We start from the raw sequence: 15105 nt of genomic DNA on the forward strand, positions 1-15105 counted from the left end.
TGCGAAAACTGGCAAATGTGAGTTCTTTCAAATTCTGTTTTGTTAATTATTATATTGGGTTTTTTTCTGTTTTAAAAACATACTTGTTCATATTTACTTACTATTAAAACCTGCTTGTTTTTGTTTGTTTGTTTGTTTTGAGTTTAGAAATCTATTTGGAACACTTAGAAGAAAAAAACATGATCACAAAATTGAAACAGATTTAGGCCATCATCACAAGGTATTTCTTCTTTCTAGGGAGAGAGACTTTTTACAAAACTTGGAGATTACTATGTTGTTAAATTTTATTCATACTGGCCAAAAGGTTTTTAGGAACAGACAGATAGATACACACATGTAAATTGTGCTTAATAGGATAGCTTGTTTGTTTAGGAAACTAGGCTGAAAACACAGCAGCTCATTGAAGAGCATTTGACTTAAGAACATCATACTGTTTAACACAGCTATTTTATCTTAAGGAAGTCACAGCTTCTTTAACCTGGAAAACATCGTTTTAATTATCACTTATGAGAATTCTACTTGAAAAAGGCTTTCAATTAAGTGACTGGAAGGAAAAATAATCAAGAAAAGGATACGTCTCTTTCGCAGATAAAACAGCAGCATCTGTTCAGGATCGGCATTTTTCTCTATTATCTGCAGTAAAAAAAGAAAAGTATACTTCAAGAAAGTAGAGCTTTTCAAAATTCAGGACACGGGCTACATTCCTACAAAACCAGAACAAAAACATTCTCTGGTTCACTCTCATAGGACTACTTGTATTGCCAAAGCCCACAGATTCCTTCATAGACAGATATGTATTCTGTCAGGATGTACTAAAAATAAATGCTGCTCACTGAAAGGTCGTACTGAGGGAACTAAACTTCAATCACATTAGAAATAAAAATGCAACAGGATTTTGCCACAATAGAGATAGCACAACATAACAAATTAATCATTTACAGATTTTAGAGTCTCTCTAGCACTTTAAACCACTAGGATGAACACCAGAGGAAGCCTCTCAGGCTGTCAACAGGATTTTTTTTTCTAGTTTTGTTTATATAAATTTTCACTTATCTTACTAGGCTAACAACTGAGAGCAATAAAAATGCCTGCATTTTTGTCTCCATTACAGAGAGTCTTATTCCTTAGGATTTCTTATTGCTTAGAATCAGCTAGTTCCTCGCAGTTGCATTTAATCAGTAACAAGCTTTGGTTTGCTCTTGCAGTATTATCTTTGGAACAGTCCATATTTTGGCGCTTGAGCCTTGCTGACAACTTTCATGCCTACATAATTTTCTTCTCCAATAACCAGTGAAGATGAGAAGCCAGGCACGCACAAGCAAAAAACTAGTTCATTCCCCAGCCAAATGAAAGTTCAGAGCCAACTGAAAGTTCACTTCATTTTGATACTCCCCCTCCCAAACTCAGCAGAACTAGCTACAACAGGATGATTTAAGTAACAGCTGTCTTCCTCCGATGCTTCTCCCTTTCTTACAGTACTTGTAACGCAAGAGAACTAACTAACTGTAATAATACTAGCTAACTGATTCACATTCCAAAGGCTTTGGAAGGATTCAATTACGCGTTCCCAAGGACGAAATCTAAGAAAACTAGATCCTATCTGCGCCCACGCCTTTCGGGGCTACTTTTGAAACAGCAGTTACCCTTCCTTCAGGCTCCCTCCCAACGACACTTACCTTTCTGCCATTGACATAGAAAACCAACTCCGCAGCCCCTACCGCCCCTTGCAGAGACATCGCGTCCCAACGCGGAACCCTCAGGGCAGCAAACCGCAGGCAGTGGCAGCAGCAGCCGGAAAGGCCCTGCGCGAGGGGGGCGGGGCCGGGCGGCAGCGGGCGGACACCGGGCAGCGTGGGAGGCGGCTTGCGGGGCCGTGCTCTGTCAAACTCAAACAGAACCGGGTGAGCGCCCGGTGGGTTAATACTACGTGTGATTTAAATTTCCTACAGCAATGCAATTCAAACGCAAGCTCCGGAATACTTTATCCTGATTAATTTCAATGTTTTGCGTTGTTTATATGTTAAAAAATACTCGTACGTGGAGGATGCAGAAGAGGTTCTAAGGCTGCAACTGCATCCGGATTGTTCTTCCCTGAACTGTTTGGGGTCCTTCTGAGTTGCAGCATACGTACCCACAGCAATCTGGGTTCAGGACAGATGATAGTTTATATTGGTCAGATAAGAGATGGCTGTTGCAGTTATTGAACCTGTTGTACCTTTTGTTGAAGTACAAAGCTTTGTTGTTTAACAAAACAGAGCAAAACCTCTCAGGAAAATTCAGCTATTTCAGACTGATGTGAGAAGTAGAACACATTTCAGGTATTTCAAGGATGGAGAGCTTATTGATTCCTCGGAGTTGACATATTCATCTATGAATGGCAGAAGAGCTGAGTAGCTTCACGTAATTAATGTTGCTTATGCGACCCTGAAACTTGCAAGACACTTTTTTTCTTAATATGTGAGCTGACCATATAAATTTTTTTTTACTTCATTCTGTTAAGGTAGCTTAAAATATTAAAACAAACCTCCCACTTTCATAAAGGGCATGTGTTCCCATAGAGCAAAATGAACTGAGTGAACTGCTAGTACTTTCTATGAGGTCTGCTCTGAAAAATAATGCCTCCTATTTTCATATGATGGCTCGCAGTGTCAGAGGTGGATGTTAGCAGTATGGCAGTAGAGGTTGAACCTCTCCACCAGTATCCCATCTCACATTGTTGTGTGTGACAGAGGCAGCAGAGGGGCAGTCTGACAAAATGGTGTCTCACATCGAAGTGTGGATGAAGCAAAGGTGTGTCACTGGATTCCTCTATGTGGAGAAAATGGCACCCACTGACATTCATTGATGCTGAAAGTTTACGGAGACCAAGCAGTGGAACTGAGCGCAGCAAGGCAAGGGTGATGCGTTTCAGCAGTGGCAACAGTGGGTCACCTCTGCTGTCACAAGCTTTCACAAGCACAGCATGCAGCCTCTTGCTGGAAAATAATGTTTTGTAGCTGAGAATTTTCTCTATTAAATAGTATTGTTGTGCTTTTTGTTAGAGTTCTGAAAGAATTAAACTGGAGGCATTAATTTTGGAGCCACCTATGTAACAGTTTAGCCTCCAAAGTAATTCTGAATTGTGGTTAAACCCAGCAAATTAGTGATTGTAGGCCCTGTGGAAATTTTGCATAAATTTCTGCTCACAAAATATTCTTCATTAGCTTCAAGACATTCTAAGCATTTATAAGGGCCACTTAAACAGTGATTCTATAACCCATAGCTGTGCAAGTATATTGAAGTAATTTTCTTTAAAACAAACAAAATCTTTCAGTGATAAATGAAAATATTAAATATATATTTAAAAGTAATTGCATAAACGCAAGGAAAAAAAAAAACAACTTTGATGCCACAAAAAGAAGCCCGAAGTACCTTATCCTCAAAAAAAAAAAAAAAGAAAGATCTTAATCTCTGTGACAGCTGCAGATGCAATTTTAGCAGATGCAATTTTATCTGCAATATTCTGAGCTGTTTTTACAGTGAAAGTGAAGATTCAGCACTAAGCAGGTATTCCATCATTTCTTACGCAGTGCTTCAAGTAGCCATTTTATAGAATAAACAAAATAAGTAGACCTTAGATATTAAGAGTAAATGTTATCTCTGCTTGTAGCATCAACTTGAGCAACAAAAGTAAGGATGGATAACAATGAAACAAGTGCTGTAATAACAGTGATGTGATTTCAGAGGTTCATAAAGTAACTTCTTCCCTCTCTCAGGTCACTTTCTTTATCCTTTCATACTCTGAAAGATATCTATACTTAATGCAAGTTGAAGAAGGCAAGGCATAAAGCCCAGGTTTTACAGCTTGATTTAAAACTGCCTGAAACACAACAGCAGCCTAACTGGAAGTAACAGAGGCAGTGTTGAACAGCAGGAACGTCACTGAAAAAATAACTAAGACTATCTCCAAAAGATCCTTTTTTTCCCCCCCCCAAGAAAAGAAACCTGGACTTCTGTTTTTAGTTTTCAAACCATTGGCAATAGAGAGAAACAACCATTTAGGACAAACAAATGAAATTACTGTGTTTCGCTGCTGCAGTGCCAGTATGGGGAATACAAGTTGTAACAGATGCTTCTTTTGGATTTCTAATGACGCAGCTAGCAATGTTGATATGTGAAGAAGCGCATAGCAGTGTATGTAGTTCTTTCTTTAATAGTATTGGATCAAGATAGAATCTATGTTTCCATCCATTACCTCACCTCTTCATAATGATTTTACCAGTGTAGCGACATGCAAAGTGCACTTCAGAAAGAAAAGGACTGTTGAGAATCCTGCCAAGAGCCTTACTGAAGTAGAGGTAAAAAACATTCACTGCTGTCCCCTCACTCACCACGCTAATGGTCACATTGCAGAAGGTTATCAGCTCAATCAGGTATGATCTTCCCTTCGTAAATCCATGCTGACTATTCTCAAACACTTTGTCTTTCAAATATACAGAAACCAGAATTTTCTCACTTACCCAGGTTACAATGCTAGAAAAGCTACAATGAAGTACAAAGAGTACTGATTTTTGTTTGTTTTTTAAACTTTATAAATACAAGAGTTACCAGATGAGATCAAAGGTCTAGCTTACTGTAGAACTGCTCAGTCTGTGAAGGGTTTCAAGAGTGAATAACCTTAAAAACAGCATTTCCAGTAATTCCTCATGGATTTTTCTTCCATTAATTTGTCTGATTAATACTGTGTTAAGAATCACTTTGTGTCTCATTAAAAATGAGATAAAATGATCTTGGTTCCAAAACGAATCTGAACCCTATCCAAAATAATCCATAGAGGTTATGGGGGCAGCATTTAGAACTTAGATATCACCCAAAAGTTGTTTGTCTCATGACAAGGCACAACAGAATGCAGAAGTGACTGATGAGGGTCCAGAGGGGAAATGGTCTAAAAACTGATAGCTGAGTGCTATGGCATGGTTGTAGTATTTGTCACAGTAGCACAGTCTCAACTGGAAACTCAAAGCATTGCTACGAGCATTGCCTATGAGCCATATGCATGATACTGGGTTTCTTTCAACAATTCCTAAAAATGAGATCTCCTCATTCAGATCTCAGTGTGACTGTCAGATAAAAGCAACAACAAATAGCAACAACAAACAAACAAAAAAACAACCAAAACAAACCAAGGAAAAAACAACCACACCCAAGGCTCTCTGCACCTATATTTAGGATGCTTATATCTGCTCCAGCTAGCACTGATAAATTACTCTGCTCATAGTATATACAAAGAAATCACAGTAATTCCCAAACGTGATTGCTTTTAATTCTCATTAAAACTTACACTTTTCTTACAAATTAATAAGTGCTGCAAATACTTTGAAAAGATTATAAATTACTGAGCAAAAATTCAGAACACGAGACTGGATCCTAACCTGAATTTGCTTTCTTTGGTGAAGAGTTCTATGTCCTTTGTGCTGTGGGTCTTTTCTGAGAGAAATTCCGCTTTGCAGTCTTTGTTTTCTGTTTATCTATTGAAGAACAATAAGCATCCTGTACTACTAAACCATAGATTTTTGGAAGAAAAAAAAAAAGTACCATTTCAGAAGTGCTGTTCATAAAGGCAATTCTCTTGTCTTCTTCAAATAAATTTTGATTTACTTTTAAAGCTTCTTTTCTTTTTTACTTTATAGACTGGGGAGTGCAGAAACTGTGTATCTGTAAACTGATCCCCACGTCTTAATTTTCTGTGAACAAAAGAAATAGAAAATATCATGTGAGTGTCACCATATGTCTATATAATCATAATAACAATGGCAAGTGCTAAATAATCCCGCTGAAAGTTAGATACATTAAAGAACTTAATTTTATGGAAAACAAATATGATTGAATTAGCAAAGCATAGATAACATTCTTTTTGAAAATAATGCTACAAATCATAGCCATGTAATTGAAATTCTCAAGTGAATTCCAATTTTTTTTTCCTATTTTTGCTTTATTGTCTCTCTCCAGAAATACAAAACCTAATCATCCAAAGGAGAATGTGTCACTGGCCATATTATCACAGCATCAATTTAGCATCCAATTAAAATCAGTAAAGCAAAAATGCAACTATAGTCCCCCCCCCCTTTTTTTCTTTTCTTTTTTTTTGTAATTTTACAAGCACAATTTCATAAATACTTCTGAAAAACAAACAAGCAAATGTTGATAAAATTATAGACAGTTCTTACTTTGCTTTTAGCTTCTATCTGTCTTCAACCTCAGTGCCTCAGTTAATTATTTGCTTGTTTACCAAGGGAAACAAAAATATTTTGTGGGTGTATGGAAATACTGTGTGAAATTTTCAGTTTGTGGTCTTATTTTCTTCTCCCCTCATTTTCACCAACATACTCCCTTCTGCACCTGACTTGTAAAATAAGTACCTATAACCGTTTAATTCTCCAGACCATAATAAGAAAATCTCAATAGTCTTTAGCTCCTGAGTATGCAGTCTATCAATATACATATAATAGAAGATATTTTTTCCTTAGATTAGGATTGAAAAAAACAACAACAACCAAAAAGTGGTGGCTAAAGCTGTCTGAATATGTTCAGGAGTTATTTTCAACTTAACGGTCCATTGAGATTTAGGTCTACAGGTACCCCATTTGTACAAATATGCTGATTTTATTAATGGATGTTTGAAATCCTCTTTTAATTTTTAATAGCTATGGCAATCTCTGCCATATCTTTAAAAGATCTTGGAAATCTTGTGCTAGTGAATTGAGCAAGAACACTGAGCTAGATAACTAATTATTAATTTAAAATATCTTAAACTCAAATGATTTATTATGTTAGATATATCTAGCTAAAGGAAGATTACAGAATTCTGTAATATCATTACAGAAATTATCTTGTCACTTGGCAATATTACAAGGACATTTTTATGGCAAAAGTATAACATTTAAGTATAATGTTTACAATTATACACCTCCAAAGGGGTTTATGTCATGATAAATATTAAGAACTCATCATTATTATACTGGCATAAAAAGTTTAACTGTAGGCTACATATGTCTGACTCTGGCACCTGGAAATCCTGCCACACTAAGAGGAAACATGAACACTGAGGTATCATTCCACTCCAGTTTGCAAAATAAATAGTTAATTTCTTAGAAATTTGGGGGTTTTAATAGCAAATCTTTATTAAGTTGTGTACTATAAACAAAACCACCCCTCTCCACCTGATACCTACCGGTTTAGAGGGGGTTCTTTGTAGCAAATAGCAGCTCTTCCTCGTCTCACCGGTTCTGCTGAGTCTTCTTCTAAAATCTGGGAGGATTTAGGTAAGGAAGTGTGAGAAAACTCACTAGTATTTGTCACATCTTGCAAAGCTGTTTTCCCTGTGAAAAAAATATTTTATGATTCATTTTAAATATTCTCTGAACTGTTAAGTAAAATTTCAATTCATAATTATCTGTCATTAGTATATATGTCACTCCAAAAGTAATGCTTCCTATTTATTTCCATGGAAACTACATCTGATACAAAGAGCACGATAACAGTATTCGATACAGCAAATTCTCAGTGACAAAACCCTATTTTTCATCATAGTCATCACTATCAGATGATTTGCACAGATGAGTTGATAGAGACAGCCTTCATTTTATGGTGTGACCGCTGTGCATAGCCATTTGGAATGTGGCTTGTCTTCACGTTCACCGTCACCACTTCTGAAACGCACCACCTATCACCTCACTGTGCTCATGTCCACTGTTTGGTCTCTATAAACATTCAGCAAGTGTTAATGAACATCAGTGGGTGCCATTTTTTCCCCATGGAGGAATTCAGTGACGCACCTTCGCTTTATATGCATGGCTATGGCAGATGGCATTCTGTCAGAACATACAGCCAGCATCTGCCTCTGATGTCATGTGCTGAAATAATAAAATACTACTTTCAGAGCAGCCCTTGTATTTCTTATAATTCAGGCACTTTGGATGCTATTCCTGTGCTTAAGGTGCTCTACAAATAATGGAATGTGATCAAAGGGAAGGATATTACAACAGCTTTCAACCTAACCTAGTTTGGAGCTGTTTGAGGTCTACCATGCTCTTGAGACACAATCAAATCCCAGAGGTACCCTAACCTGCAGCCAGCAGGTATAATGTTACAGTAAAAAAAAAAAAACAAAACTGCGGGCAGATCATGGCCTTAGATGCAGGAGGGAGGGCACGCGTGTGTAACGTGGAGGGATCAAACTGTACAAGAGTTGTCTACAACTAGTAACATCTTTCAACTTTGCACCTGCTCTATGAGCATGCACGCACAAAGCACAGCAAGGTGATTAAGTGAACCTCCTTATCTTCAAAACTTATACTACAGGGCTATTTGAGATGTCTTGTATTTTCAGTCACTGCAAATGTGAAAGTTCAATACCCTACTAAGATGCAACCAGCCTCAGAAGCAGCACTATCAATATTGCAAAATTTTTTAAGATCAAATGCAGAATGCCAGACTAAACCTCAATACTTAGTTTGGAGAGAAAGATTTTGCTAAGTTGGGAGAAATAGTGAAATTATTACGTTACCCCAAATTTAAAAAAAAAATCTAAGGTGGATCACAGGCTCTCCGGAAAGCACAGAGATTTAATAGAGGGACCAATGCAAGATAAAATAAACACAGCCTTAATCTGTATTCTTGTCAGTGTCTTCCAGGAGCATACATTCCCTGCTGATACAGGTCAAGTCTTGGATTTACAGCATCCAGATGAGAACATATGGGAAGCAGTTTTTCAACAAAACAGAAACCCTCATATTTTCACATTTGGAGAATGAAGTCTTTACCCACCTTAAATTGCCTGAGGCAGAAAATACTTGCTTTTGATCACATAGAGGAAACTCATATTTGCCAGATGAATGATGGCTTGCCTTTGCACCTATTTTGATACTATTACATTGTGACACTGAATATGGAATTTGTAAGCCTACTGTATGAAAACCACCCTTGTTTCTGTTCCCCATCTATGGAGGGAACAGTGTACAGTGACATTTCTCTTGTATAAAACTTAAAGTTACTTTATCTTTTTAACCCTGCTTTTCTGAATTGTACAACATTCTTGTGCAAAATGAACACAAGTTCCAATTATAACTGCTCCTCAAGCACAGGGACTGCTTAACCTATGTGACAAAATGTCTTTTTGGAACACGTTACACAGTAGCAGGATATTAGTTATCACAATTGCGAGACTGATACATGAATCATTTCAGTGATTTTGAGCCTTACCTTTTCACTTCTATTTCATTCACTGTAAGCAAGGAACCAGTGGAATAGTTTTGAGGGAACATATTTTTATCATTACTCCATACAAAAATTAATTAAAAATGCTTTTTTCCCCCATTCTCATACACTTACCATGACAATGTGTCAAAGTTTTTTCAGAAATCTCTTTAGAAATACGATCTGATTTTTGCTTTGCTTTTCCAGAAATTGGTGCTTTATCTTGACCGTTTTTTCCTGAAATTTCTGAATTTTTCAGTATAAAGTTCGTAGAAGCATTAAGATTATCAAGAGCTGTGGGCTTCATTTCAGAAAAATCTTTCTGGAAAAAGCTACCTGTACTGACTGTTATATTCTTAGAACAATCAACAGGTAACGATTCTAAAATTTCTAATTTTTGCACTGTGGGCTTTAACTTGTTCATAAAGGAATCCATCTCATGAGAGACTTCCTGGTCATCCAAAAAAGTCAGCTGTCCCTGATCAGTATGCCTGAAATAATTCTTTTTTTGTCTGCTCTCCATGATACCAGAATTAAGGCTCCCTTTTTCTTTCACTTGATTGTCACAAGAATTACTAATGTTAGATTCTTCACATGCTGCTGATGAGGAATCTGCTCTCTTTAACTTATCAGCATTGCTGTCAACATTTCCTGTGGAGGCTTTAGCTTGTGGTATATTCATTGCCATACCATTCTGAGCAACTAAAGCTCCTTGAGATTGCTGGGTTTCAGTTATTTTATTTCCATGAACAGCCTGTGTGCACAATGCATTCTTATTTTCTAATTCTTCCCTTTTGCAAAGCGAGAACGTAGTAAGATCTTTAGTTGGTACTACATATGTTTTACGTGCAGCCTTTGCCAACGTGTGTTTTAATCTGCCTGGTGAAAAATTACCACTCTTTTGATCTACTTTTTGAATAATATTATTAACACTGTCATTTTCAGTTTCTCTTTGTCTGTAACCACCTTCTTTGTTGCATTTGCTCTTTATAATATTCTTCTGGTATTGTTTTCTCTTGCTGTCACATTTGCACCTGTCTGTTTGAGACTTTTTTGAACCATATTCTTCATACTTCCCATTATCAACTTTACAGTGTTTAGCTGTATTCATTTTTGAAGGGTTTTGAAAGGTCTTCCCATTTCTCAGCAGTCTGACACTGTTCTTGTTTTCATGCGGAAAGTCCTGCTGTAAAGGTAGTACAGTAGAGCTGTTATCCTGGAACGCCAAGCTTTCAGCACAGCAAACTTGAGGTGGAATCTCACTACTAGATAAGCTTGATGATGCTTTTATTATTTTGTTTTCCACATCTTCCAATGTTTCTGAGGAATTTTCTTTATTCGATTCTTGTTCTTGATGCACTAAGCTAACTAGGTATGTTCTTCTAGTATCTTTATCCTTACTTAGACAATTCTGGTTTTGATTACAGTTATTGGTATTCAGTAAATTCTGTTTCACTGTAGAATTCTGTGTAGGTAGCTGTTCTGTCTGACTTTGGAATAGCTGAGTTTGTGGGTCAGTTATATTTGAAATGTTACTGTCAGCCCTAACATGGTTTTCTTCTGCATAAAAATTTGAATTGACTTCAGTCTTGTTTTTAATTTTCTCTTTCTCACTTTTAGAATATTTTACTTTTCTGAAATTTGCCAATACTTTACCAGAATTGGCATTATTATTTTTATGTAATTTGTCTTTTGATGCAACTGTGAGCAGTTTACCTTCATCGCTGGCAGTCAACTCCATATCAGCATCATAAACAGTTTCTTCAGGTTTTATCCCATCAATAGGAAGCATCTCCTTACATTCACTGCTAAAATCAAGTTGTGAAGGAATAATGCGAAGCAAATCACTTGGACTTTCCTTCACATTCACCTCATTGCTGCTGCTACCATGAGGAGGAAGATTTGAGCTACATTTTCTACCAGAATCCTTTACAGTAAGTTGTGGTTTTGACCCATGATGTGTTGCACATTTCTTTCTTTCAGTCACATTTCCACAGAATGGCAATGAACTGTCATCTTGTCTTGTGAAATCCTCAGACTGTCTTAGAGGTTGTACATTATTGACATGAGTTAGGAACGTGCTATTACTGCTTAGTTCTGCGCAAAACTGATTTTCTGGAAGGAAAAAAAAAACAACCAAAAAAACAAAAAACTTTAGCAGCTTGTCAGAATAAGACACCTTACTGAAAGCTGCATGGGAAGCTTGGAAAACAACATTCTTTTACTGTGAGGGTGGTGAGGCACTGGAACAGGTTGCCTAGTGATGTGGTTCATGCTTCATCTCTGGAGACTTTCAAGGTGAGTCTGGATCAGGCCCTGGGCATGTCCCTGTTCACTGCAGAGGAATTGGACTAGATGGCCTTCAGTGCCTTCCAACTCTAAGAATTCTATGATTCTGTGAAATAAAAACCTATTTGTTTTCTATGACCTCTGCAGCTATTTAACTACCACAATGCCGTTCTGTTCACATTAATTTTCTTACACTTTTATGTGTTATTTGAATAAACAACAGTCTACATGTTATCGTCGAGACACACGTGCTTATGGGTGGTCACCGCTTCTGAGAAGCGTATTACAGTTTAGCAATCTCACCATATCTTCTGTATTACACATCAAATAATGAACTATTTCATACCAACCCTCATCTAGCTCTGAAAAACAGGTATTTTCTCTACAGAATATACACCTTGCATCCTAAAAAATAAAATTTTGTCAATGGTTGCTTCCATCGGATCTATTTCATTTAACTTTTACCAGAAAGCAACGATGATGCAAACTGGACTTGATCTGAACATGTTTCCTTTGACAAAATAGCGGTACGTCTAAAATAATTTGCTATGGCACACACAGAAGGGCTACCTTGCTGTTTTCCAGCAGATGTTGCAAGTAAAGGAAGCTTCACCGACAATTCTACAGATCTGAAAAGAGAAAAGTTTACTGTGAAGATTTTATGTTTTATACCATAATATTCAACTGTTTAAAACATTTCTTCAGTAATATATAAGAAGACAAAGTTTCTGGTATGAAATGCACTTTACTTCTGCTTCTGTCTTAGGGGCAGTGGTATTTATGACACTACATCTGCTTTGTGCTGGTGAGATCTCACGTAGAAAGAAGCAAGTTATTCAAACACATGTTTACTCTCACTATCATCCTGATCATTAAAAGTTGCAGATAGTTTCTGAATTAGGTAGGAAATTGTTTCTAGTTACTTCAAAAATATCTAGATCATAAAAAGATTAATTGTAAGAAAAAAAATCTACACATACTTACCAGCTTCCAGATTTAATACAACTTACCTTGCTGACTGACACATACTCTTCACCTGGTCATCAGTACAGCTACGTGGACTGTCTGACAGAGGAAAAGAACTCTGAAGATTCTTTCAAAAGAAGAACAGTGGGGAAGAAGTATTTTGTTAAAGTCATGTAACTGCATTTCATCTGATACAAAACTTTCAGGCTTTTTGTAAACAAGATTAAATCCTCTATCTTTACTGCCTGTAGCAGTGAAATGCCACTGACTTCACTGGACTAGGGACTCTCCTCTACTTTAAACAATAGGGGTAGATGTTTTTAAATGCATATATGATTTCAACATTTTAGTCGTTTAGATATTTTGAAAATATTATCCTGGAGCTATTACATAGATTTTGATATGGCAATAGTTAGAAAAAGTCTTACCTCAGAAAGACTGCTTATTTCTATTGCATTTAACAGGTTATCACTCAAAAATGCTCCTATTTCTCTAAGAGTTTTATTCTGCATGCAAAGGAAGAAAAAAATATAAAAGTATCTTTTAAATTTATTTTTTTTTTTCCTAAGAAAGACAAGATATAAAGGTATTTGTTGTAATTTTTCACCCAGCTGAGGACAAACTAAATTTTCAATACCTTTTAACACAGAAATGAAGCTGACACTGAAATAACCATGGTTATACAGATACACTCTTGAATAAACTGGTTAGTGTAAAAATTCCTAAGAAAGGAAGATCAAAAAAACAATGATTTGCTATGAGATGACAGCTCCAAAAATCTGAGATGCAAGTGTTTGAAATCACCATTTTGAAAGGCAACATTATGTTTCAATTAAAGACGAAAGCTTGGTTTGTCTGATCTAGGCTTAAACATTATTGGCAATATACCAAACAGCTTAGTTTTCGACGAAGCAGGATATTATGAAGCTGCAGCTTTTCTACTTCTTTCTGAAGAAAAATCCTCTCATTCTTCAGCTTCCGAGAACTTTCTTTCTCCACGCTCAAAGCCAGAGCTAATGCTTTATTATTTTGTTTTAAAGATACTTTCAACATTGATGAATTATCTATAGGAGACAAAATCATAGTGTTTTATTTTCAACGGCTCCAATTCCAGGCCCTCTCTCTATGTAGTCTCACTACATAATAATACTTTTCATCTATATTTTTTTGGCAGAACAGTAGCCTGACATAAAACTGTTCCTTGTTGGCTGCCATTCTGAAGTCTTCTATTAGCTTTGAGTCTCATGCAAGGATTCTGCTCAGCTGGATTTTTTTTTTTTTTTTTTTTGTAAACAAAGATATTTTAAGAGTTTTAAATACATCATTTTAAAGTGTATGGTTTTGTAGGCATAACAATGGTTCCTGCCTTTTAACAAAGAAAAAATAAAATACGTTTCACAAATAGAAAGTTTAAACATTTTGTGCAAGAATGTACATTCCAGCAAATGAAAGAAGTTTAGAAATATATCGTCAACTGTTGTAATGAAAACTTGCCTACTCACATCTGCTACTAAATCTTTTAACTACTATTCCCCTTTTTCCTCAGTGACGGAGTATTACTGAGATAAACATTTTGCCTCATATTCATAATGCACACAGAGCTAGCTTTAACTCAGATGAGCCTGGCCATGCTCTTTTGCAAAACCAGAAGGAGCAAGATCAGCATGAAGTGCTATTGCTGTATTTATTCATTGTCCTAAGCTATTACTTCTGTGACCTGTCATCCAGAAATAAGGAGGGCTTCATTTCTTTGCTTAGGGAAACATGCAACAACAGCGGCACCTTGTGAATCCAAACATTATGCTCTTAAATTACTATTTGGCTTTGTGAATTGTTTGCATTATTTTGCAACATGGGGATCCCTAAGGGACATGGATATTACTCATCAATACTACTGACTCATTTTTCACTGAAATTAATATTCTTGGCATAAATCACATTAAAAGTCTTGATGCATCATTTACAGAAAGAGAAGCAGAAATCAAGATTCAGTTAGCTGTGTTGCTTGAACCAGAGATCTCTGAAATAGTGTTTTGCTATATTTACACTTTCCCTATCTTTTGCAGAAGATTTGAAATTGCTGTGGACTTAAACATCTAGCATTAAAAAAAAAAGTGTTTTAACATAACCCTGGCTGACTGGGAAAGAAAAGTATGTTCTGACAAATGCTTAAATCAGCCTGTTAACATCTGCAGGATTCTTTGATTCTCTAAGTGTCTCAATGAAGAATTTGTTATGAATGCCACTTTGCAAGTGGGAATTGAACATGTAATGCTATGACAACTATGTCATAAACTGCTGCTGATTTAACTCATTTTGGTACCTCAGGTTTTAGATGCTCAAGATAAAGCATGGATGTTAGAGATGTATTTGAGAATGTTTTTTAAAAACACTAGCACACCAAAGAGAAAGCACTGGAACTATGTAGACAATTAGATTAATAATCAAATTAGAACCATGTGTTTTAACTTTCAGTCTCTCCGAATGTACTGAATACACCACATTTTTTAACAGCAGCCATTCAGCAAATCACACTAGATACAACTGTTCTTCACTTTGAAGTCATACATTCTAAGCAACATTCTAAGTTCTAAGCAACATTCTAAGTTCTAAGCA

At 36.3% G+C, this 15105-nt stretch overlaps 2 protein-coding genes across 6 annotated transcripts in view; both read right to left on the bottom strand.

Moving 5' to 3' along the window:
* LOC122181660 (aldehyde oxidase-like) overlaps positions 1-1814 on the bottom strand; it is a 39801-nt gene extending 37987 nt beyond the window's left edge. For 2 of the 3 annotated variants that reach the window (XM_042874228.1, XM_042874230.1), the window contains exons 1-2: positions 1677-1814; positions 576-633 (exon numbers count right to left, since the gene is read on the bottom strand). In XM_042874228.1, coding sequence (XP_042730162.1) covers positions 576-633; positions 1677-1736 — 118 coding nt within the window. In that variant the 5' untranslated portion in view covers positions 1737-1814. The remainder of the gene's footprint in view (positions 1-575; positions 634-1676) is intronic. The other variant, XM_042874229.1, reaches the window with a different exon arrangement.
* Positions 1815-5164: 3350 nt separating this feature from the next.
* The window catches only part of SGO2 (shugoshin 2), a 12059-nt gene continuing 2118 nt past the window's right edge, over positions 5165-15105 (bottom strand). Inside the window, exons 3-9 of one of the 3 annotated variants that reach the window (XM_042874231.1) lie at positions 13378-13553; positions 12918-12995; positions 12534-12616; positions 12094-12152; positions 9370-11349; positions 7211-7358; positions 5165-5723 (exon numbers count right to left, since the gene is read on the bottom strand). In XM_042874231.1, the coding sequence (XP_042730165.1) occupies positions 5618-5723; positions 7211-7358; positions 9370-11349; positions 12094-12152; positions 12534-12616; positions 12918-12995; positions 13378-13553 (2630 nt within the window). In that variant the 3' untranslated portion in view covers positions 5165-5617. The remainder of the gene's footprint in view (positions 5724-7210; positions 7359-9369; positions 11350-12093; positions 12153-12533; positions 12617-12917; positions 12996-13377; positions 13554-15105) is intronic. The other 2 variants (XM_042874233.1, XM_042874234.1) reach the window with 2 other exon arrangements.

Source organism: Lagopus leucura, unplaced genomic scaffold, assembly GCF_019238085.1.
Source record: "Lagopus leucura isolate 7727_CA_CO unplaced genomic scaffold, USGS_WTPT01 Super-Scaffold_100012, whole genome shotgun sequence".
In the NCBI taxonomy this organism is placed as follows: Eukaryota; Metazoa; Chordata; class Aves; order Galliformes; family Phasianidae; genus Lagopus; species Lagopus leucura.